Here is a 22,276-nt window from a genome sequence, read left to right as displayed (position 1 = left end):
CTATAGGGGAATAAATTTGCAAAATAAAAGGGCCTAGGCCTACTTTGCATTGTTTGGGGTATGATAATAAGCACTTTTGAAAGTTAACTTATGGAAGAAAAAGCTTTTTTATACCAATTGTCAGGTTTTGGAAAAAATAATCATCTCTTGAATATTATTTAAGGTAGGTCCTACGGAAAAAAAAATACATAGGCCTATAATAATAATTCCCAGGTGCTCGCGCCGGCACATCATCGGCAATTTATGTATTGCGACAAATCTTGGCGATATTCCCCTCAACATCGTCACTTTATCATAGGCCTATATAGGCATACTCAAAATTAGTTTTATGGTTTTATATATGCCATATAGGGCCTACATAAAGTCATCGGAATCATATCTTGGTCATGTTGACCGGGGGGTTGAATTTATGAATAAGTAAAATAGGAAGCTGCATGCTTGATGATGATTAAAAAAAACCAATTGATCGTCCCCGCCCGCTTCCTTTTCGCATGGCATTGTAATTGAGGGACTCTGAAATGTTCAATGGTATTTTCTTTATTATAAAGGAAAACCTTCTTTTTTAAATGTTTCAAAAGTTAATAATATTATCAATAGTTTAGATTTGCTTCTGTCCAATAAGCATTTCAATTTAGAACCATCAAATAACAAGAGCCTCGATCCTATCATCCTCCTCTACAAATTACACAACTAGTAATAATGTCCGGGAATAATACATAGGCCTAAATGATCCATTTGCATTGTAAAAAATAACTAATAAATGATAAATAAAAAGGCCCTCCACTTCCTCTTTTTGATAACATGTGGACAATCAACTGGAATTTTGTTTTTACTTGACCTTTAAATAATTATAAGTGGTTGTATTACCATGATTATTGCATCTGATATTTATATCGCGATCGCTGTTGTCAAATTATCCGGCAAAATGTCAACATAACACAAAGCAGCGTAACCACAATGACGTCATCAGGAAAGCGCCCAATTTTCTACTTTTGATAATTGACGCGATGTAGCGTCGGAAGGGGGTAAATCGAGTACGTTGTTTTCATTGTATTTTTATTTCTAAAATAGTTAGTTCTTCAATTGTTTTAGATATTGATTCTATATTTTATGGGCTTTATTTTGATACCAAATCATATTTTCTTTCAATGGTCCCTTTAAGGGTTTCAACAGGAGCACAAAGAGAGCACAAATATACACTCATTTCTACCCACCTGTGTTGTAGCATTACTAAGCATCATCTTGACATCACCCATGAAAGCTTTACAATCTGTGCATGGGTCTCCAGCTTTCACCTGTAGGAAACAGAAATGATTTACTTTATAATATTGTTTGGTAACATTTCCATACATGGCTTTGCTTTATTTCTAAGTGTAACAATAATTATTGTATTATTTATAAAGTATTTGAAACATATAGATAGTACTTACTCTTAATTTTGGAAGCATTCCACAAAAGCCTATTGTGTTGCAAGTATTTTGGGGTCCTGCAAAAGATAGAATTAAACATTAGTTATAAAACACACGAATACAGATAAGAATGTTGTGTGTCTTTAGCACAATGATAACACAATAAAGAGGTGTTTAACTTCTACCAGTAGTGGCCTTTCAAATAGCACACTTTTCTACAAATTTCATTTCATTTGCTTATTCCATTTAAAGACAAGCATTATAAAAAGCTTCACAATACTCACCAATACTTGTGCTACTGCATTGATGACAGTAGATCCATACTGCTCAACAAGAGATTGACATTCACTGGAGAGATCACCTAATAGACTACACACCTGCTCAACAGCTGATAAAATGGTTTGCTGAAATTATTGAATGTAATGAGTTATATTAACTTAACTTTCTCCAATAATTGTAAAATTTGCCAACTATTACGTAATATTTTGTGACAAAGATCAGTTTTGACAAATGGAACTTGTATACTTACTTGGTTGTTAGGGTCCATGAGTACTTTCTGAACATCACCAAAGAACATCTTACAGTCTGTGCACATGTCTGCTGTTGGAAGCTGTATGAGAGGGAGCATTAAAAAACGTGAAAAAAATGAATAAACAACTAATTAAATTAATGTAGGTATTTATATAGTGCCTTTAGGACAGCTACAAAGTGCTTTACATTTGTTTAACTTTGACTAGGATACACATTACTTGTGACAAATAATAACACTCAGCGCAGAGAATGATATTCCCATTTGCGTGGAGTAGGGCAAATAAGATGCAGTGTCTAGCCCAAAACAGGTTTTATAGTTTTATTGTTATATTTTTATATATATCTTCAGAATGTAATTGATATATCATATTTACTCTAGAGAAACAGTATAATTTCCTGCATATTGAAATCAACTTACCATTTTTACTTTGATAACTACTCTTGTCAGAGCTGCAATCATCTGTGTTGTGTCCACGCCTTGACAGAATCCAATAGTGCCACAAATGCTAGTTGGGTCCTGAAAATTATAAACAATTTAGTTTTCAATATATCCAACCCAAAAGTAATTCATGATTTGGAATCTTTAGTTGTTTCATTTTTTTCTGTGTTTTGTGAATTACAAAGTTTCAAAATAAATATCGCTCACCAATTCAGGCAATAGTAGGTCAAAGACAAGAGGTCCATATTGATCAATAAGTGAATTACATTGATCAGCAAGATCACCCAACAAGCTGCACACCATCTTAAGCTCATTCAGGATTTCTTTCTGTAAAAGAAAAAATGACAAAACTAGATCAACTTGTTTGATATGACTTTACAATGGGTATTCATACTCAGTTACATATTAAGGGTTTCAACAGGAGCACAAAGAGAGCACAAATATACACTCATTTCTACCCACCTGTGTTGTAGTATTACTAAGCATCATCTTGACATCACCCATGAAAGCTTTACAATCTGTGCATGGGTCTCCAGCTTTCACCTGTAGGAAACAGAAATGATTTACTTTAGAATATTGTATGGTAATATTTCCATACATGGCTTTGCTTTATTTCTAAGTGTAACAATAATTATTGTATTATTTATAAAGTATTTGAAACATATAGATAGTACTTACTCTTAATTTTGGAAGCATTCCACAAAAGCCTATTGTGTTGCAAGTATTTTGGGGGTCCTGTAAAAGATAGAATTAAACATTAGTTATAAAACACACAAATACAGATAAGAATGTTGTGTGTCTTTAGCACAATGATAACACAATAAAGAGGTGTTTAACTTCTACCAGTAGTGGCCTTTCAAATAGCACACTTTTCTACAAATTTCATTTCATTTGCTTATTCCATTTAAAGACAAGCATTATAAAAAGCTTCACAATACTCACCAATACTTGTGCTACTGCATTGATGACAGTAGATCCATACTGCTCAACAAGAGATTGACATTCACTGGAGAGATCACCTAATAGACTACACACCTGCTCAACAGCTGATATAATGGTTTGCTGAAATAATTGAATGTAATGAGTTATATTAACATAACTTTCTCCAATAATTGTAAAATTTGACAACTTTTACTTAATATTTTGTGACAAAGATCAGTTTTGACAAATGGAACTTTTGTATACTTACTTGGTTGTTAGGGTCCATGAGTACTTTCTGAACATCACCAAAGAACATCTTACAGTCTGTGCACATGTCTGCTGTTGGAAGCTGTATGAGAGGAGCATTAAAAACGTGAAAAAATGAATAAACAACTAATTAAATTAATGTAGGTATTTATATAGTGCCTTTAGAACAGCTACAAAGTGCTTTAAATTTGTTTAACTTTGACTAGGATACACATTACTTGTGACAAATAATAACACTCAGCGCAGATAATGATATTCCCATTTGCATGGAGTAGGGCAAATAAGATGCAGTGTCTAGCCCAAAACAAGTTTTATAGTTTTATTGTTGTATTTTTATATATATCTTCAGAATGAAATTGATATATCATAATTAATCTAGAGAAACAGTATAATTTCCTGCATATTGAAATCAACTTACCATTTTTACTTTGATAACTACTCTTGTCAGAGCTGCAATCATCTGTGTTGTGTCCACGCCTTGACAGAATCCAATAGTGCCACAAATGCTAGTTGGGTCCTGAAAATTATAAACAATTTAGTTTTCAATATATCCAACCCAAAAGTAATTCATGATTTGGAATCTTTAGTTGTTTCATTTTTTTCTGTGTTTTGTGAATTACAAAGTTTCAAAATAAATATCGCTCACCAATTCTGGTAGTAGCAGATCAAAGACAAGAGGTCCATATTGATCAATAAGTGAATTACATTGATCAGCAAGATCGCCCAACAAGCTGCACACCATCTTAAGCTCATTCAGGATTTCTTTCTGTAAAAGAAAAAAATGACAAAACTAGATCAACTTGTTTGATATGACTTTACAATGGGTATTCATACTCAGTTACATATTAAGGGTTTCAACAGGAGCACAAAGAGAGCACAAATATACACTCATTTCTACCCACCTGTGTTGTAGCATTACTAAGCATCATCTTGACATCACCCATGAAAGCTTTACAATCTGTGCATGGGTCTCCAGCTTTCACCTGTAGGAAACAGAAATGATTTACTTTATAATATTGTTTGGTAACATTTCCATACATGGCTTTGCTTTATTTCTAAGTGTAACAATAATTATTGTATTATTTATAAAGTATTTGAAACATATAGATAGTACTTACTCTTAATTTTGGAAGCATTCCACAAAAAGCCTATTGTGTTGCAAGTATTTTGGGGGTCCTGCAAAAGATAGAATTAAACATTAGTTATAAAACACACAAATAAAGATGAGAACGTTGTGTGTCTTTAGCACAATGATAACACAATAAAGAGGTGTTTAACTTCTACCAGTAGTGGCCTTTCAAATAACACACTTTTCTACAAATTTCATTTCATTTGCTTATTCCATTTAAAGACAAGCATTATAAAAAGCTTCACAATACTCACCAATACTTGTGCTACTGCATTGATGAAGGTAGATCCATACTGCTCAACAAGAGATTGACATTCACTGGAGAGATCACCTAATAGACTACACACCTGCTCAACAGCTGATAAAATGGTTTGCTGAAATTATTGAATGTAATGAGTTATATTAACTTAACTTTCTCCAATAATTGTAAAATTTGCCAACTATTACGTAATATTTTGTGACAAAGATCAGTTTTGACAAATGGAACTTGTATACTTACTTGGTTGTTAGGGTCCATGAGTACTTTCTGAACATCACCAAAGAACATCTTACAGTCTGTGCACATGTCTGCTGTTGGAAGCTGTATGAGAGGGAGCATTAAAAACGTGAAAAAATGAATAAACAACTAATTAAATTAATGTAGGTATTTATATAGTGCCTTTAGAACAGCTACAAAGTGCTTTACATTTGTTTAACTTTGACTAGGATACACATTACTTGTGACAAATAATAACACTCAGCGCAGAGAATGATATTCCCATTTGCGTGGAGTAGGGCAAATAAGATGCAGTGTCTAGCCCAAAACAAGTTTTAGTTTTATTGTTATATTTTTATATATATCTTCAGAATGTAATTGATATATCATATTTACTCTAGAGAAACAGTATAATTTCCTGCATATTGAAATCAACTTACCATTTTTACTTTGATAACTACTCTTGTCAGAGCTGCAATCATCTGTGTTGTGTCCACGCCTTGACAGAATCCAATAGTGCCACAAATGCTAGTTGGGTCCTGAAAATTATAAACAATTTAGTTTTCAATATATCCAATCCAAAAGTAATTCATGATTTGGAATCTTTAGTTGTTTCATTTTTTTCTGTGTTTTGTGAATTACAAAGTTTCAAAATAAATATCGCTCACCAATTCTGGTAGTAGCAGATCAAAGACAAGAGGTCCATATTGATCAATAAGTGAATTACATTGATCAGCAAGATCACCCAACAAGCTGCACACCATCTTAAGCTCATTCAGGATTTCTTTCTGTAAAAGAAAAAAATGACAAAACTAGATCAACTTGTTTGATATGACTTTACAATGGGTATTCATACTCAGTTACATATTAAGGGTTTCAACAGGAGCACAAAGAGAGCACAAATATACACTCATTTCTACCCACCTGTGTTGTAGCATTACTAAGCATCATCTTGACATCACCCATGAAAGCTTTACAATCTGTGCACGGGTTTCCAGATTTCACCTGTAGGAAACAGAAATGATTTACTTTAGAATATTGTTTGGTAACATTTCCATACATGGCTTTGTTTTATTTCTAAGTGTAACAATAATTATTGTATTATTTATAAAGTATTTAAAACATATAGATAGTACTTACTCTTAATTTTGGAAGCATTCCACAAAAGCCTATTGTGTTGCAAGTATTTTGGGGGTCCTGCAAAAGATAGAATTAAACATTAGTTATAAAACACACAAATAAAGATGAGAATGTTGTGTCTTTAGCACAATGATAACACAATAAAGAGGTGCTTAACTTCTACCAGTAGCGGCCTTTCATATAAGCACACCTTTTCCACAAATTTCATTTCATTTGCTTATTCCATTTAAAGTCAAGCATTATGAAAAGCTTCATAATACTCACCAATACTTGTGCTACTGCATTGATGACAGTAGATCCATACTGCTCAACAAGAGATTGACATTCACTGGAGAGATCACCTAATAGACTACACACCTGCTCAACAGCTGATAAAATGGTTTGCTGAAATAATTGAATGTAATGAGTTATATTAACTTAACTTTCTCCAATAATTGCAAAATTTGACAACTATTACTTAATATTTTGTGACAAAGATCAGTTTTGACAAATGGAACTTGTATACTTACTTGGTTGTTAGGGTCCATGAGTACTTTCTGAACATCACCAAAGAACATCTTACAGTCTGTGCACATGTCTGCTGTTGGAAGCTGTAAGAGAGGGAGCAATAAAAAACATGAAAAAATGAATTTACAACTAATTAAATTAATGCAGGAATTTATATAGTAACTTTAGAACAGCTACAAAGTGCTTTACATTTGTTTAACTTTGACTAGGATACACATTACTTGTGACAAATAATAACAGTCAGCACAGAGAATGATATTCCCATTTGCGTGGAGTAGGGCAAATGAGATGCAGTGTCTAGCCCAAAACAAGTTTTACAGTTTTATTGTTGTATTTTTATATATATATTCAGAATGAAATTGATATATCATAATTACTCTAGAGAAACAGTATAATTGCCTGCATATTAAAATCATCTTACCATTTTTACTTTGATAACCACTCTTGTCAGAGCTGCAATCATCTGTGTTGTGTCCACGCCTTGACAGAATCCAATGGTGCCACAAATGCTAGATGGGTCCTGAAAATTATAAACAATTTAGTTTTCAATATATCCAACCCAAAAGTAATTCATGATTTGAAATCTTTAGTTTTTTTTTTCTGTGTTTTGTGAATTACAAAGTTTCAAAATAAATATTGCTCACCAATTCTGGTAGTAGCAGATCAAAGACAAGAGGTCCATATTGATCAATAAGTGAATTACATTGATCAGCAAGATCACCCAACAAGCTGCAAACCATCTTAAGCTCATTCAGGATTTCTTTCTGTAAAAGAAAAATGACAAAGTAGATCAACTTGTTTGATATGACTTTACAATGGGTATTCATACTCAGTTACATATTAAGGGTTTCAACAGGAGCACAAAGAGAGCACAAATATAAACTCTGTTCTACCCACCTGTGTTGTAGCATTACTAAGCATCATCTTGACATCACCAAAGAAAGCTTTACAATCTGTGCATGGGTCTCCAGCTTTCACCTGTAGGAAACAGAAATGATTTACTTTAGAATATTGTTTGGTAACATTTCCATACATGGTATTGCTTTATTTCTAAGTGTAACAATAATTATTGTATTATTTATAAAGTATTTGAAACATATAGATAGTACTTACTCTTAATTTTGGAAGCATTCCACAAAAGCCTATTGTGTTGCAAGTATTTTGGGGGTCCTGCAAAAGATAGAATTAAACATTAGTTATAAAACACACGAATACAGATAAGAATGTTGTGTGTCTTTAGCACAATGATAACACAATAAAGAGGTGTTTAACTTCTACCAGTAGTGGCCTTTCAAATAAGCACACCTTTTCCACAAATTTCATTTCATTTGCTTATTCCATTTAAAAACAAGCATTATAAAAAGCTTCACAATACTCACCAATACTTGTGCTACTGCATTGATGACAGTAGATCCATACTGCTCAACAAGAGATTGACATTCACTGGAGAGATCACCTAATAGACTACACACCTGCTCAACAGCTGATAAAATGGTTTGCTGAAATTATTGAATGTAATGAGTTATATTAAGTTAACTTTCTCCAATAATTGTAAAATTTGACAACTATTACTTAATATTTTGTGACAAAGATCAGTTTTGACAAATGGAACTTGTATACTTACTTGGTTGTTAGGGTCCATGAGTACTTTCTGAACATCACCAAAGAACATCTTACAGTCTGTGCACATGTCTGCTGTTGGAAGCTGTAAGAGAGGGAGCATTAAAAAACATGAAAAAAAATGAATATACAACTAATTAAATTAATGTAGGTATTTATATAGTGCCTTTAGAACAGCTACAAAGTGCTTTACATTTGTTTAACTTTGACTAGGATACACATTACTTGTGACAAATAATAACACTCAGCACAGAGAATGATATTCCTATTTGTGTGGAGTAGGGCAAATGAGATGTAGTGTCTAGCCCAAAACAAGTTTTATAGTTTTATTGTTGTATTTTTATATATATTCAGAATGAAATTGATATATCATAATTACTCTAGAGAAACAGTATAATTGCCTGCATATTGAAATCAACTTACCATTTTTACTTTGATAACTACTCTTGTCAGAGCTGCAATCATCTGTGTTGTGTCCATGCCTTGACAGAATCCAATGGTGCCACAAATGCTAGATGGGTCCTGAAAATTATAAACAATTTAGTTTTCAATATATCCAACCCCAAAATAATATATGACTTAAGATATTTATTTGTTTCTTTTTTCTGTGTTTTAGGAATTACGAAGCTTCAATATATTAATTGTGTCTGTTATTATATTTCTGTTTTATGAATTATGAAGCTTCAATATATTAATTGTGTCTGTTATTATATTTCTTTTTTTACGGGCCTTTTCATGCCATTAATGTATATGTACATAATTATTATTATCATCATGTTATTCCTATTATTAGGATTGTTACTATTGTTATTATATTAGTTATTTATTACCATGATTTATATTATTATCATTATCACTATTATTGCTTCTGCTTATATCATTATTGAATTACATTTGTACATTGTATTATTGATTGGTGATTGGCAAAATAAAATATGAATGAATGAATGAATGAATGAATGAATGAATGAATGAATGAATGAATGAATGAATGAATGAATGAATGAATGAATATCACTCACCAATTCTGGTAGTAGCAGATCAAAGACAAGAGGTCCATATTGATCAATAAGTGAATTACATTGATCAGCAAGATCACCTAACAAGCTGCACACCATCTTAAGCTCATTCAAGATTTCTTTCTGTAAATAAAGACACATTGACAAATATGTAATATCCATAACAACATTATTTTAAATTTTCATTAAAATTTAAAAGAAAGCAATCTTACTATAATTATTATTATTATATTAATCTTACTATAATTATGGAAATGTTGTTTATTTATGTGTAGGTGTATGTGTTCGTTAAAAGGCTTTTCTTACTTTGATCTAAATATAACAAAACATACGCAAGAAGAAAGAAAGTTTAGGTCACTGGGAGTAACATAAACTATATTGGTTGAAATCGGTCATGAATTGGCTTCAAAAAATTGACAAACACCTGTTTTGGTCATTTCTAAGAGCTAATGAGAGCCTATGCATTGCTAATGCCACACTCATAATGCAGCTATACACACAGTATGCCATATTTGCTCATGTAAATGATGCAGTGGCATGCACTACAATGGGCATAAGAAAGTGGAAGAGGGCTTCAGAAATTTTTGAAAATAATCCCACCTGTACTGTCGCATTACTAAGCATCATTTTGGTGTCATTGAAGAAAGCTTTGCAGTCTGTGCAAGGATCTCCAGTCTTGAGCTTAAGAAAAACAAAATAAGAATAATATTGAAAGTTAAACATGTGAAGATAAAACAAAAGACACATTTGTCTCAATTAACATGTTTGCTTTATTACCATGTTTTTGGATTATAAAGTAAAGAAATTTCATTGAAATTAATCCAACAACTTAAGAACAAAATTGAAATAAAATCAAATTAAAAATAAATCACAAAACATTTTAGTGAAATACCTTCAATCTCAGCTGTCCTCCACAAAAATTAATTGTATTACAGGCATCTGTTGGAGTCTGAAAATAGAAAAGACAATGAAAACATGAACTTAATTTCATTTTTTTTTCATTAGAAAATTGTGTTCCTTGATTGATCTGGTTAAAGTAAACATACACTGATTAAAACAGATGTGGCCTATTTATTTACTACAGTAGAAATATCAATTGAATGAATACAGCTTTCAACAGCTTTACACAATCCAATCATGATCGTATATCACAAATTTCCAGTCAACTTTGATTCTACAACTACTTCAACTTGTACTGTTCAATGAAGGCTTATTCATAGAATAATTTTCTTTGCTTACCCAGTTCGTGAGAACATTGAAGAGCACTGGTCCAAACTGATCTAGTAGTGATTTACATTCACTGGACAGGCTACCCAATAAGGGACATACCTGCTCCAAAGCTGCAATTATGGTTTGCTACAAATAAACAAAATTGTTGTAAGTTGGTGTTCAACTCAATGAAAGAAACATAATGTACATATATGTAGATAAGCCGAGTTTCCCACAAAGATAGCAACATTCCAATATTTAAATGCATTTTTCGCTTAGGGAATCAAAATCTCCAACAGTTCTTGTGTTATTTTGCCTGAAAAAATAAATGCTGATTTCATTTAAGATTTTGCCAGCATATGGTACAGAATGGACACCAAATGCTTTCAATAAAATAGGTCCATGGGTTTCTGAAGTTGCTTCCATGGATTTAGGAATCCCTCAAGGATCGATCTTGGGACCTTTTTTGTTAACAGTGGTCTTCCTTATTCATCAATTCAAGTCTATATAGAAATCCATGTTTTTTATTCTAAATGACTGTCTTACCTGGTTTGCAGGAGTATTTAGCATTTGTAGGACATCGGTAAAGAAAGCCTTACAATCCGTGCACACATCAGCAAGTGGAAGCTATAAATATGAGTACAGAAATTTTCAGCTAAGATTAGGTGTAACTGTATAACAGGTGTTCAACACATAAAGCAATCTGCAAGTTTCAGCAACTGAGAAAAACATTTCCATTTGTATAAAGTACACTTGCAAGTAAATATGAAAGTCACAAATTTTGTAGTCACTTGCTTGTACTCATTTTTATGCACTTTTCATGCTGATTCCAAATATGGTCATGAAATTATACAATTCTGAAATTTGTAAAATTTGGAACTTGTTTTCTGCAGTTTACACCCGTGTGGATCGGGTTAAGTATTTAGGGAATAAAAGACATTTCGTCAGCAGAGTGCAACAATATCGTAAGTGCAGTAGAATGTAATAGCTGCCTTTTGTAAAACACCTTTTGTTTGAAGCACAATCCCCTCATCATACTCATTGTAAAGTGTTGATGTTCTGTATACTTTCCTGATGGCCACTAAGCTAACCCCAAGGCATCACCTTTACATGTAGTTGGGTGTTTTTTCTAGTGTTATTGGTTAAAAGTAAGCACATTTATTGAAATTTTGCAAGTGGCAGCTATTGTATTCTGCACTTACGATAGTGTTGCACTCTGCCGACGATTTGGTTACTTACTGTTCTTAGTTTGATGACCACCTTGGCTAGTGGATATATAAGTTCTTCATAATCCATGCCTTGACAGAAACCAAGGGTACCACAGATACTGGTTGGATCCTATCAGGTAAAACAAATGTTAAATATAACATTTAGGGACTGATTGATATTTACACCAGCAGGAATGGGTTATTCACACATTTTTCAGACATGATGTTCTGTGTTACCCCTCACATTTGCCCTAAGATTTTGTGCTTCATTTTATGCGTTATGTTTCCCCAGTTTTACCCAAAATGTATTGCCCTTTTTTCATGGAAACAATATCCAGTTCACAATAACAATCCCTCCACATATAACTATAAATGACCAGTCCCGTAACTACCAAGGACCCAATTTCATGAAAACTTCCAATGCCTCCAAACTACCCTAGCAGATTATAATAAGCCTCTGATCCCATTATAGCATGTTATTGGCATGTCATAATTTTGGCTTTCAGCACTCCATTGCAAGCATTTGTGACAGGGCTTGCTCTGTCACCATGAAGGACACTGACAAAGCACAAGAGATCTCTATCTGTGTCTAAAGGAAATGGACTTGGACACTACCAACAACAAGAATAACAGAACAAAAGCACAACAGGAACACAGATTGACAACACTGTGGTATAGTCTGTATACCTTGCTCAAGTCGGTAATTTAGATATTGTTTTTTATTGTATGTATCTCCAAATCTAATGATGACAAATGTATAAAAGTATACATTTTCAGATAGCAAATGATGCAAGGGATCCAACTAGAATAACACATTCCTGCAAAAATAAACAGTTTTTGAGAAATTGTCAAAACTATATTTGAATTAACTGACTCGAGGAAGGTATACAGACTATAGTAACACCCTGCCAAACTTATATTAGAATATCAAAACAACATCTGGATGATCGGTAGTCTGTGCTAAAGACCATGTACCTATATTATCCATAGGTAGAGAAAAACACACTCACAGAAACCAGTGTTTGCTAGATTTCCGGTTCCACACTTGCAGCCCCCTTAATCACAAGTAGTCTTTGACAAAGACTAGATGATGGGACAGATTGTTTATACTTTTTCTTTGCAGTAAAATACTCACCAATTCTGGAAGTAGCAGATCAAAGACAAGTGGTCCATATTGATCAATAAGTGAATTACATTGATCAGCAAGATCACCCAACAAGCTGCACACCATCTTAAGCTCATTCAGAATTTCCTTCTGAAATGTGGAAACAGAACAATAGTCAATATATAACAATTGTATTTAAAAAAAAATTGTTATGACAAACACATACAGATAAGTCCTTATAACCCATGGCACACATAAGGTGTTTCGCTGAGTGTGGGTAGCCACCCAGGGATCGCCGACTCGGGGGTAGCGATCCAGGGGTAGCAACCCAGGCACAAATGATGTCACACTGTAAAATAATTTAAACATGATCCTCTACAAAGTGGGGCGATTTATAGTAACTTGCTTGGTCTTCATCAGTATTCGCTGTCGTAGTGCACGTTAGTAACCATTGGTTACTGCTCCAAGCCTGGGCTCAAGCACCTGTTCGAATTTTGATATGCCATAGGCTTTGTGTTGTGATCATTTCGATCAGTGGTTCAGTAACAAGGAAAGCCTGATCCAGTTGACCTGGCAACGGTCATATTCTAACATGCACTACGACAGTGAATAAAAAGTTCATGTGTAGAATCAAAATATCGAAAAAGGAATTTTTTTAATTATCAAAAAGAATAATCAATAAGAATGTAATCACAGACCCTACTAGGGTCTGTGATTTTAACAGATTATAACTTGCTACCCACCTGTGTTGTAGCATTGCTAAGCATCATTTTGGTGTCATTGAAGAAAGCTTTGCAATCCATGCAAGGGTCTCCAGCTTTAACCTAATAAAGACACACCAATAATAAACATATGTTGAAAACAAATGCTCAGCTGATATAAGATTACTTATATTCAAGATAAGAGCATGGGAAAGCATAACAGTCCCATGTTCAATTGGCACTGGGAAAATGGCTCAATTGGCAACATCTGTAGATTAAAATTCAGACTTGCATTCTTATTATTGTTGTATGTGATACTTAATTATGTTTTTTAATACTTAATTATGTTATTTAATCTTACATTATTGTGTTTTTTAATATTGTACATGTACAGCGCTGTGGTAATATTTTGATATAGCGCTTAATAAATGCTGTATATATTCTCACTGTGGTTCATTTAGAATTATGTAAATTGGGTATGCTGTCCTGTGGAGGGAACGTTAAGCTTGGAAGGAGTAAAGCAAAAACCAGGACTGACTAAATATGTCCTGGTTACATCCAAATGAAGGCCCATATGGAAAGCTTTGGCATTGATTCATAGCTACTAACTGATTTCCTTAAGCAGTCCTGCAGACATGCTGGGTGTAATCATATGACCATCATCCAGCGCTATAGTTCACCATTCTTGACAAATTGACAAATCCACATTGCCCTATCTTGTATGCAGGCTTTGCCGTTTGAGGCCAGCGATCGCTCTCGTTCGCCACAGCTCGCCCAAACTCGATTTCTAGTGAAAGTTTTTCACTCACCATAGACACCAAATATCACTCGCTGCGAATCTCCCAAAATCAGCCATCGAATCAGCCATTTCAGCATTGAATCGATTCTGTGCCCCCTCCAATCGTAGAAAGTCAAAAAAATTTAGCACGTTTTGCACGCATTTCAACATAAATACATAAATACCGCTTTAAGACCGAAGCTCTACTTGATTACACCCAAATAAGTAATATTTATGAAAATTCGACCACTCGCCTAGAATCATGCTAGCGAGTGATTAACCACTCGCCTTTAAAATTTAGATGGCAAGGCCTGATATGGCCTGTTTAACTTATATTCCACATAAAGTGAATACATTACAAAACTTACTTTTAATGTTCTGTAAATAAGAAGTTATAGAAAATGAAAGCAAAAGTGGGAAAGTGCTTTTTATTTTAACTTACTCTTAGTTTCATATGGCCACTGCAAAATCCTATAGTACTGCATGAACTTTGAGGGTCCTGTGGATATTTAAACACAAGAACACATTAATCAAATATACAAGAACAGATTTATGGTCACAAATAAATTTTTATTTATTTATTTATTTATTAGATCTTATTTTGCCTGGGGAAACCCAATCAGTGTGAACACTGTTTTTCATGGGTGCCCAGGGGTCAATCAAAATACATCAAAATGGTTAACAATTTACAAAAACAATAAATATTTTATATTAAAATACATTCAAAATTACAAACTCTGGAACTAAAAGACACTTAGGTACAGATAGCAAATATATATTAAAAATATAAAAATAGCATTAAGATACAATTCTTTTAAAAGTTCCAAGCTTGGCTGGAAGTGGTGCTTTAGCAGCAGTTGGAAGGTTGTTGAATGCTAAAGCCCCCCCATAACTAAATTTTCTACTGTCCGATGTGTTGCGACAGAGAGATAGGACCAAATTTCCCTGAAAACCAGCTCTTGTCCCGTAGCTATGAATGTCAGAAACAGTATTAAAAATATTGCTCAGATTTGGGGGTAGACTGCCAGTAAGACTTTTGTAAACCATAATATTAAGGTGTTTCAACCATAATATTAAGGTATTTCATGAAAATGGTTCCACTAAATTCAGGACAAAAGTACCACTTTATAGTCTGTATGAACAAACATTACATATCTAATTTATAGTAGGCAGACCTCACACTGCAAATCAATATCTAAGCAGTGCCAAGGGGGTAGATGTGGGGGCTTCAGGCACTCTCGCCCAGTTTTTAGCAAAATCATAAAATACAGTCTAAATTTAGGCATATTTCAGCCACTCTGCCCACCCCCCTCCTGATCCCCTGGGTGGAATCCTACACTTCTGGGGGTTGTAGGTTTCTGGGCATGTCACTGATATGATTGATTTTGCAAAGAGTCACTATCAAATTAAAATTTTTTTTTATTAAAATACCATTCTCTAATGAAACAAATAACATTAACACTTACCAAAGCTTGTACAAGAGCATTGATGACAGTTGGGCCAAACTGTTGAAGAAGTGTTTCACATTCAGTGGAGAGATCACCCAACAAACTACATAGCTGTCCTACCTCGGCAATAATTAGTTTCTGTCATTAAAAAATACACAATAAATAAAAATCATGTGAATTTAATTTTAATATTTTAATACAAAATTGTCTGTAAATTATATTTTTTTACTTACTTTGTAAACAGAAATAGGTTGAATCACATTATATGATTTCAATGTCTTACAATAACTTGTCACAATATCAACTGTTTGTCAGTTGTTGATAGTCAACTGTAGGTTGGTGGGGAAAACCTGCCTCCTCCTCAAGTCCTGCACAGACACATCATTTTTTTAAATGCCAATAGTACATGTTTTGATTGCCTGATTTTATGAAAATTTTCAGTGTTCAAAAAAGGGACTATATACTTACCTGGTTGTAAGGGTCCATGAGTACTTTCTGTATATCACCCATGAACATTTTGCAGTCTGTGCACAAGTCTGCTGTGGGAAGCTGAAAGAAAGTATGCAAAATTAAAGTTGAATAACTAATTTATCATTTATTCCTTTACATTATTGCACAAAGTAATCATTTGAACCATTTACCTATTTTGTAACAATCATGTAGACTCAAATGCAATTACAAACTCACCATTTTTACTTTGATTATCATTTTTGTGAGAGCTGTAATCATCTGTTGTTTGTCTACGCCTTGACAGAACCCGATTGTGCCACAAATGCTAGATGGATCCTGAATATAAAGTGAAACAAGGAAAACAATTACAATTGACATAGTATATAAAATTCTGTTTAAAAGAAATTTTTACTTTACATAATATGTAAATTTGTTTTGATTTGTTGAGATATAAGACTCACCAATTCTGGTAGTAGCAGATCAAAGACAAGAGGTCCATATTGATCAATAAGTGAATTACATTGATCAGCAAGATCACCCAACAAGCTGCACACCATTTTAAGCTCATTCTGTATTTCTTTCTGCAAATTTAGAGAAACAATCATAAAACTAAAGCATACATAACAATATTACCAGTGGCATGACCTGAGGGGATACCAAAAAGAGTGGGAGCGAAAAGGGGAGAAAACAACGGGATGTGAAACAGAAGAGAAGAGAGCAGGAGAAAAAAGGAAAAGGAGAGAGAGGTACAAAGAGTATAACAATTATTGGTCAATATATGTATAACAATGAAAAGTGTTTGAAAGAAACATGTGAAGAAAAACAGTTCTTCAGCATATTCAAAATACAGTCAGCTACAATGACCAATAGCAACATTTGATCAAAAATAAAAGAAAATATGTGCAGGGAGATGTATATAAACCCCAAAACCAGAGTAAAATGGGTAAAACCATTTCAGTCAAGCCCCCGGGTATAAGGGCATGATTACTTTACTTCTTGTTCAAACTTGCTTGCCCAAAGGAAAGAAAATATTAATATCAAAGGTAGTCTACTACATAGGTTACGTAATGTGTTAAAAACATTGAAACAAACTTCAAAAAGATTTGACTTCACTGGAGACATGCTAATAAGACACTAACCTGTACTGTGGCATTACTAAGCATCATTTTGGTGTCATTGAAGAATGCTACACAATCTGTGCATGGGTCTGCTGCCTTGAGCTGTATGGTATACAATATCAAAATAATATTGAAAGGTACAAACTATGCGAACATAATGTGACTCAATAAATGTGCTTTCTTAATCACATTGGAAGAGAAATGTGATTCAAAATAATCAATGAAATTAAAAACTAAAGAAGCAAATAAAATTTTTAAAAAACATTGTTCAAGTACCTTCCATTTCAGTTGACCTCCACAAAGGTTAATTGTATTACATGCATTTGTCCTGAATACACATCTCATAAACATTTGATGCAATGTTTGTAATCCAATCATATTTAAACATTAATAATTATTGTAAACAAGTGCATGCTGGTCATGTAAGTTCTAATTAAATCATGTCATAGTATTTCTTCATCTAATTACCATTTATTATAACAGATTCATTGCATCACGAGATGGTATAAGTAAATTTGATTTGATTTGATTATATTGATCCTTAAGTCTGATGTAGTAGAGAACTACAATATATACCTATACATGTTATAAGCCAACAAACAATTTATGTGCACTTAACTACCATTTACACAGAGGCATAGTTTTGCATAACAAAAGTTTTAATTTTTAAGTTAAAAAGCGAGCTATTGGAAACTGCTTATCCACAAAAACAGCCTGTTTAGAGCTTTTGATCCTAGCAGGGTCTTTAACAAAGGTATGTTTTTGTAACTTATATGTACATCCATATCAAAATGATGCACTTGTCGGCAGCTACATGTGTCTCTTTTTAATTAACAGGTAGGAATAAATACCAGACTCATCTCAAGTGGTGGTCACTTCAATCATCCCCAAGTGACATGGTTTTTAGGAATGTTTTCTATTTTCCAAAACCAAGTGACCTGGGGAAGATTTGAAATGACTTCCACTTGAGATGAGTCTGGTATTTATTCCTACCTATTATGCAAAAAGAGCATGTAGCAGCCAACAAGTGCATCATTTTGATATGGATGTACACATTAATAACAACTCACCCTCAGTCTTGGTGTGCTGCTGCAAAAACCTATTGTACTGCAGGTGTTTTGGGGGTCCTGTGAAAATTAAACATATCAATTAAATGATCAATCAATCAATCAATCAGCCAACTGTAACACTAATCTATCACACCATTACTCGCTTTGTTGTCAATCAGTCAGTAACTCACTCAATATAGTAGTAAACTTAAGTCATTGGTGGGTTAGATGGCCGAGTAGTCTATAGCGCTTTGATGTAGACAAGGAGAATACGATCTGCAAGAGTTCACAAGCCTTGGCCTTGCCTTAGGTGAGAATTCTCTTCCTCACCCAAAATGTTCTTATAAGGTCAGAAATCCTGCAACTATATTCAGTTTATGTGAGGTTAGCTTATCAGTATTTATTTCTCTGATTGTGAAGCAGTGTCAAATATAATTGTAGAATTTCTTCTCAACCTGCCTGCCTGTGCCAAGCAGTATAGGATCGTACAAATTGTGCACGTAAAACTGTTAAAGAAAACAAAAAGCTTCTGTACTACTCACCAATACTTGTGCCAGTGCATTGATGACAGTAGATCCATACTGCTCAACAAGAGATTGACATTCACTGGAGAGATCACCTAATAGACTACACACCTGCTCAACAGCTGATATAATGGTTTGCTGCAAAAATATAAACAAGTTACTAAATGAAAAGATGAACAGTTGTTTTTATCTTATGTATATCCCTGTTCAGTTGTACAGTTTTATTATCATTATTATTATTATTAATCTAATATTACTCCTTATGGGGAAACCTTGATGATGGCTCATAAACACATTATGCTTTCTTAATTTTATTTTGCAAATAGACTTTTATACCTGGTTGTTAGGATCCATGAGTTCTTTCTGAACATCACCAAAGAACATCTTACAGTCTGTACACATATCTGCTGTAAACTAAGAAAGTAGAAAAATGTGTTACATAAATATATTTTATAAAACAGGGTTTTATTAGGTTTAAAAAGACCTAAAAAAAGCTAAACTTTTCCTCCTTTCATTTCTTGATACCAAATCTTGGAAGTGGACAAAATCTACATTTTAAAGCTCATTGTTTTCGTATGTTTTTCTACTTTCAACCATTTTGATCTCAGGCTATGCGATTTCATAATGCATAATTTGTCTGAATTTGTAACTTTTGTTTAATCATTAATTTGTGTATCATTCTGATTTATTTGCACGGTCATCTCAAAACAAGGTTCTACCCAGAATGTGTGTGCTGTGGGTCTGTGTGGGCCTGTCAAATGTGTGCTTTAATTACCGCATATGCTTCGCAAAAGCCTTACGGTGCATTGTTGGAAAAGAGCGCAAGCATGCATATATTAGCCTACACTGGCTATCCAGGCTTGTGCATTTGTATGAGCTTGGAACGGTCCATGGTTTTCCATGGATTAGCATGTGTTCCTCACGGACCAACCTGGGTAAACAAACAAACAAACAAAAAAATAAAAATGCACTTTTTGCGCATGCATTCGCAGGGAGCACCTCGTTTTGGTAGCAAGATGGCAGATCCGTGCAAAGGGTGAATACCAGGCATGTAACCAACCTGTTCAGCCAGATGGGGACGAAAGCTTGGTCATTTAAATTGTTTTGTCTTGTTAGGAAGAAGCCAAGATCCAAAAAAGGACCGATATATAGATTTCATTATTTCATCCTGATTTCCCTCAAAATATTTTTGCTTAAGGGGCACTGCCCCTACCAACACCCCCTTATTATGCCCTCTTTTACCCTACCCTTAAACATACCTGTTCTTTGAACTTGACAGCCATTTTGTAAAGGTTGAGTTTTTCTCCACTTTGGCAGAAGTTGATGGTATTACAAATGTCAGTAGGTGCCTAAAATAACACATTTTAATTACAATACATGTCAGTCACATAGTCAACAAGAAACCTTTATTTGACCGCTTAATTTTCAACGATTTGTCAATTTTCAATGATTTGTTTCATTTTTGCTTCTCATGTTCGACAGGATAACGTAAAGCCACATATAATGTGGTCTACCACCAACTTTGGTATGTAAAGCTACTTTGATATATAAAATTATATGCTCATACCTTTAGGGTGGCGCTCAATGGACAATATTCCTAACAGATCCCCATTTTACCCCTGGGTAAAGAGAGGCAAGTAAGGTAAAGCACCTTGCCCAAGAGCACAACACGATGGCATGGCCGGGGCTCAAACTTGCAATTACTGATTGCAAGGCAGAGCCTGTACCATTGCACCACTGTGCCCCCATGTTATAGAAGATCTTTGATGGCTATTTTCATAAATTATGGTTGTAAAATGCTAGGATTTGCAACGACAGACAAATTTTTGGTGATCAAATGCTACTAGCAATTACACAAACACTACCAGCGATTTTCCATTTGGTGCCAAAGTTACTGCGCCACTTGCATTTGAGGTGCCTTGAGTTCAATTGATGATGCTATTATGCTAATGACTGCATCTTTATCAATTTATTGGCCTTCCAGTCAGCTTCCACATAAACCAACTAGATTTAAAATGTAAAATAACAAAATGATCTGTACCTACCACTTCTGATGATATAAAATCCAGGACAATGGGAACCACTGTCTGCAACGCTTCAGTGCATACATTGGCATAGTCACCGAGGGCATCACACACTCCTGATATCTTGACAATCAACTCATGCTGTAAGAAAAGAACAAGTGGATACTGTAAAATCTTTTGTCAACAACCTGCTCTTGAATTATCAGATGAAATAATATTTGATACCCATTTATGCATGTAATCGCCACTGTAGCAATACACAAGTGCACTGTGGGTATGACATGCAGTCTCAATTCGACCAGTTTTAACTTTTTCCACTTTTCTTGCTTTTGGGTTTACTTTCATTTCAATTATTGCACACTTTATTTGTATCTAGTATCGCCATATGTCCTCCTAGGCCTGGTGTTCTCAACTTTATTGTTGAAAGGCCACAATGGTCTAAACACATTTCAAACTTACATGATCGAGGGCCAAATACACCCAAGTTTCTTATGTTTTCCTTCACATTTTAGACTTGATAAGGGGCCAAATAGTGGGTGGGCTGGAGTCATGTTGTGTTTCACAAAATAATCAGTTAATAAATGTTTTGTTATCCAGTAAATAACATCACATTCTGAAATAGAGAAGCAGACTCTACCTGAATGGTAACATCACTCAGCATATCTTTGGTATCTTTGAAAAATGTAGAACAATCCATACATGGGTCATTGGCTTTCACCTTCAAGAAGAGAAACAAAAATATCAAGCGGTTATTTAAGCACTATCATTAAATCGTTACGCTCCGAAATCCAGGAATCTTCAAAATTATCAAAATTTGGTGTACTTACATACTCAGCAAGTGATAAGACTGAAAGTAACCTTGGATCTATAGCATTTTCAGTTTCTTATAGGATAGTAAGAGGCATTTACAAAGCTGCATTTTGCATAAACCTTATTGAAATTGAACAACCAGTTGCAAAGATATGAGCAATTAAAGAGTTTCCAAAATAACAGGAAACAAAAGGAAATATACCGCGCCAATAAAGTATCTTTACACTTGGAAAGATAATCACAATTTCCAAACTGAACAATATTGGGGTAAATTTGTTTTTTTAATAGATGAACTATCTAATCCTGCACATTATGACACCACATTGAATCCAATGTGACTTCAAGAAGCAAAGTTACAAGCATTTGATTAGACTAAGGTCCAGTTTTAAAAGTGA

General features: G+C 33.9%; 2 protein-coding genes and 1 long non-coding RNA gene across 3 annotated transcripts in view; all 3 read right to left on the bottom strand.

The window, feature by feature from the left end:
• Window positions 1–1,214: 1,214 nt before the first annotated feature.
• Window positions 1,215–1,481, bottom strand: LOC140172161 (uncharacterized). Its single transcript, XR_011861684.1, has 2 exons — window positions 1,431–1,481; window positions 1,215–1,295 (listed from the first exon to the last, which is right to left on the bottom strand). It is a non-coding gene; the product is annotated as an uncharacterized lncRNA (long non-coding RNA).
• A 27-nt stretch (window positions 1,482–1,508) lies between these two features.
• Window positions 1,509–6,152, bottom strand: LOC140170813 (prosaposin-like). Its single transcript, XM_072194032.1, has 17 exons — window positions 6,096–6,152; window positions 5,840–5,959; window positions 5,612–5,710; window positions 5,196–5,276; window positions 4,951–5,070; window positions 4,470–4,550; window positions 4,214–4,333; window positions 3,986–4,084; window positions 3,569–3,649; window positions 3,322–3,441; window positions 3,058–3,114; window positions 2,842–2,922; window positions 2,587–2,706; window positions 2,359–2,457; window positions 1,939–2,019; window positions 1,694–1,813; window positions 1,509–1,550 (listed from the first exon to the last, which is right to left on the bottom strand). The coding sequence occupies exons 1-17, from the start codon at window positions 6,135–6,137 to the stop codon at window positions 1,509–1,511; spliced, it is 1,563 nt and encodes a 520-aa protein (XP_072050133.1). The 5' UTR covers window positions 6,138–6,152.
• Window positions 6,153–6,287: 135 nt separating this feature from the next.
• The window catches only part of LOC140170812 (uncharacterized), a 30,162-nt gene continuing 14,173 nt past the window's right edge, over window positions 6,288–22,276 (bottom strand). The window contains exons 7-36 of the mRNA XM_072194031.1: window positions 21,709–21,789; window positions 21,093–21,212; window positions 20,307–20,396; window positions 19,384–19,461; window positions 19,066–19,185; window positions 18,545–18,601; window positions 17,496–17,576; window positions 16,818–16,937; window positions 16,594–16,692; window positions 16,375–16,455; window positions 15,925–16,044; window positions 14,901–14,957; window positions 13,723–13,803; window positions 13,010–13,129; window positions 11,906–12,004; window positions 11,213–11,293; window positions 10,697–10,813; window positions 10,350–10,406; window positions 10,058–10,138; window positions 9,461–9,580; window positions 8,862–8,960; window positions 8,443–8,523; window positions 8,198–8,317; window positions 7,932–7,988; window positions 7,716–7,796; window positions 7,463–7,582; window positions 7,240–7,338; window positions 6,821–6,901; window positions 6,576–6,695; window positions 6,288–6,368 (exon numbers count right to left, since the gene is read on the bottom strand). Of these exons, the coding sequence (XP_072050132.1) occupies window positions 6,288–6,368; window positions 6,576–6,695; window positions 6,821–6,901; window positions 7,240–7,338; window positions 7,463–7,582; window positions 7,716–7,796; window positions 7,932–7,988; window positions 8,198–8,317; window positions 8,443–8,523; window positions 8,862–8,960; window positions 9,461–9,580; window positions 10,058–10,138; window positions 10,350–10,406; window positions 10,697–10,813; window positions 11,213–11,293; window positions 11,906–12,004; window positions 13,010–13,129; window positions 13,723–13,803; window positions 14,901–14,957; window positions 15,925–16,044; window positions 16,375–16,455; window positions 16,594–16,692; window positions 16,818–16,937; window positions 17,496–17,576; window positions 18,545–18,601; window positions 19,066–19,185; window positions 19,384–19,461; window positions 20,307–20,396; window positions 21,093–21,212; window positions 21,709–21,789 (2,799 nt within the window). The remainder of the gene's footprint in view (window positions 6,369–6,575; window positions 6,696–6,820; window positions 6,902–7,239; window positions 7,339–7,462; window positions 7,583–7,715; window positions 7,797–7,931; window positions 7,989–8,197; window positions 8,318–8,442; window positions 8,524–8,861; window positions 8,961–9,460; window positions 9,581–10,057; window positions 10,139–10,349; window positions 10,407–10,696; window positions 10,814–11,212; window positions 11,294–11,905; window positions 12,005–13,009; window positions 13,130–13,722; window positions 13,804–14,900; window positions 14,958–15,924; window positions 16,045–16,374; window positions 16,456–16,593; window positions 16,693–16,817; window positions 16,938–17,495; window positions 17,577–18,544; window positions 18,602–19,065; window positions 19,186–19,383; window positions 19,462–20,306; window positions 20,397–21,092; window positions 21,213–21,708; window positions 21,790–22,276) is intronic.

This window comes from Amphiura filiformis, chromosome 15 (assembly GCF_039555335.1).
Source record: "Amphiura filiformis chromosome 15, Afil_fr2py, whole genome shotgun sequence".
NCBI lineage: Eukaryota > Metazoa > Echinodermata > Ophiuroidea > Amphilepidida > Amphiuridae > Amphiura > Amphiura filiformis.
Note: the sequence above shows the minus strand (reverse complement) of the source record. Positions and strands in the feature narration are given on the sequence as shown.

Excerpts from the sequence above, each read along its gene's own strand:
- LOC140170813 (XM_072194032.1), bottom strand. The coding sequence starts at position 6,137 with ATGGGTGATGTCAAGATGATGCTTAGTAATGCTACAACACAG. Across the intron at positions 5,277-5,611 it reads TAGTTATCAAAGTAAAAATG|CTTCCAACAGCAGACATGTG; the intron begins GTAAGTTGATTT and ends CCTCTCATACAG. Across the intron at positions 4,085-4,213 it reads ATCTGCTACTACCAGAATTG|GACCCAACTAGCATTTGTGG; the intron begins GTGAGCGATATT and ends TATAATTTTCAG.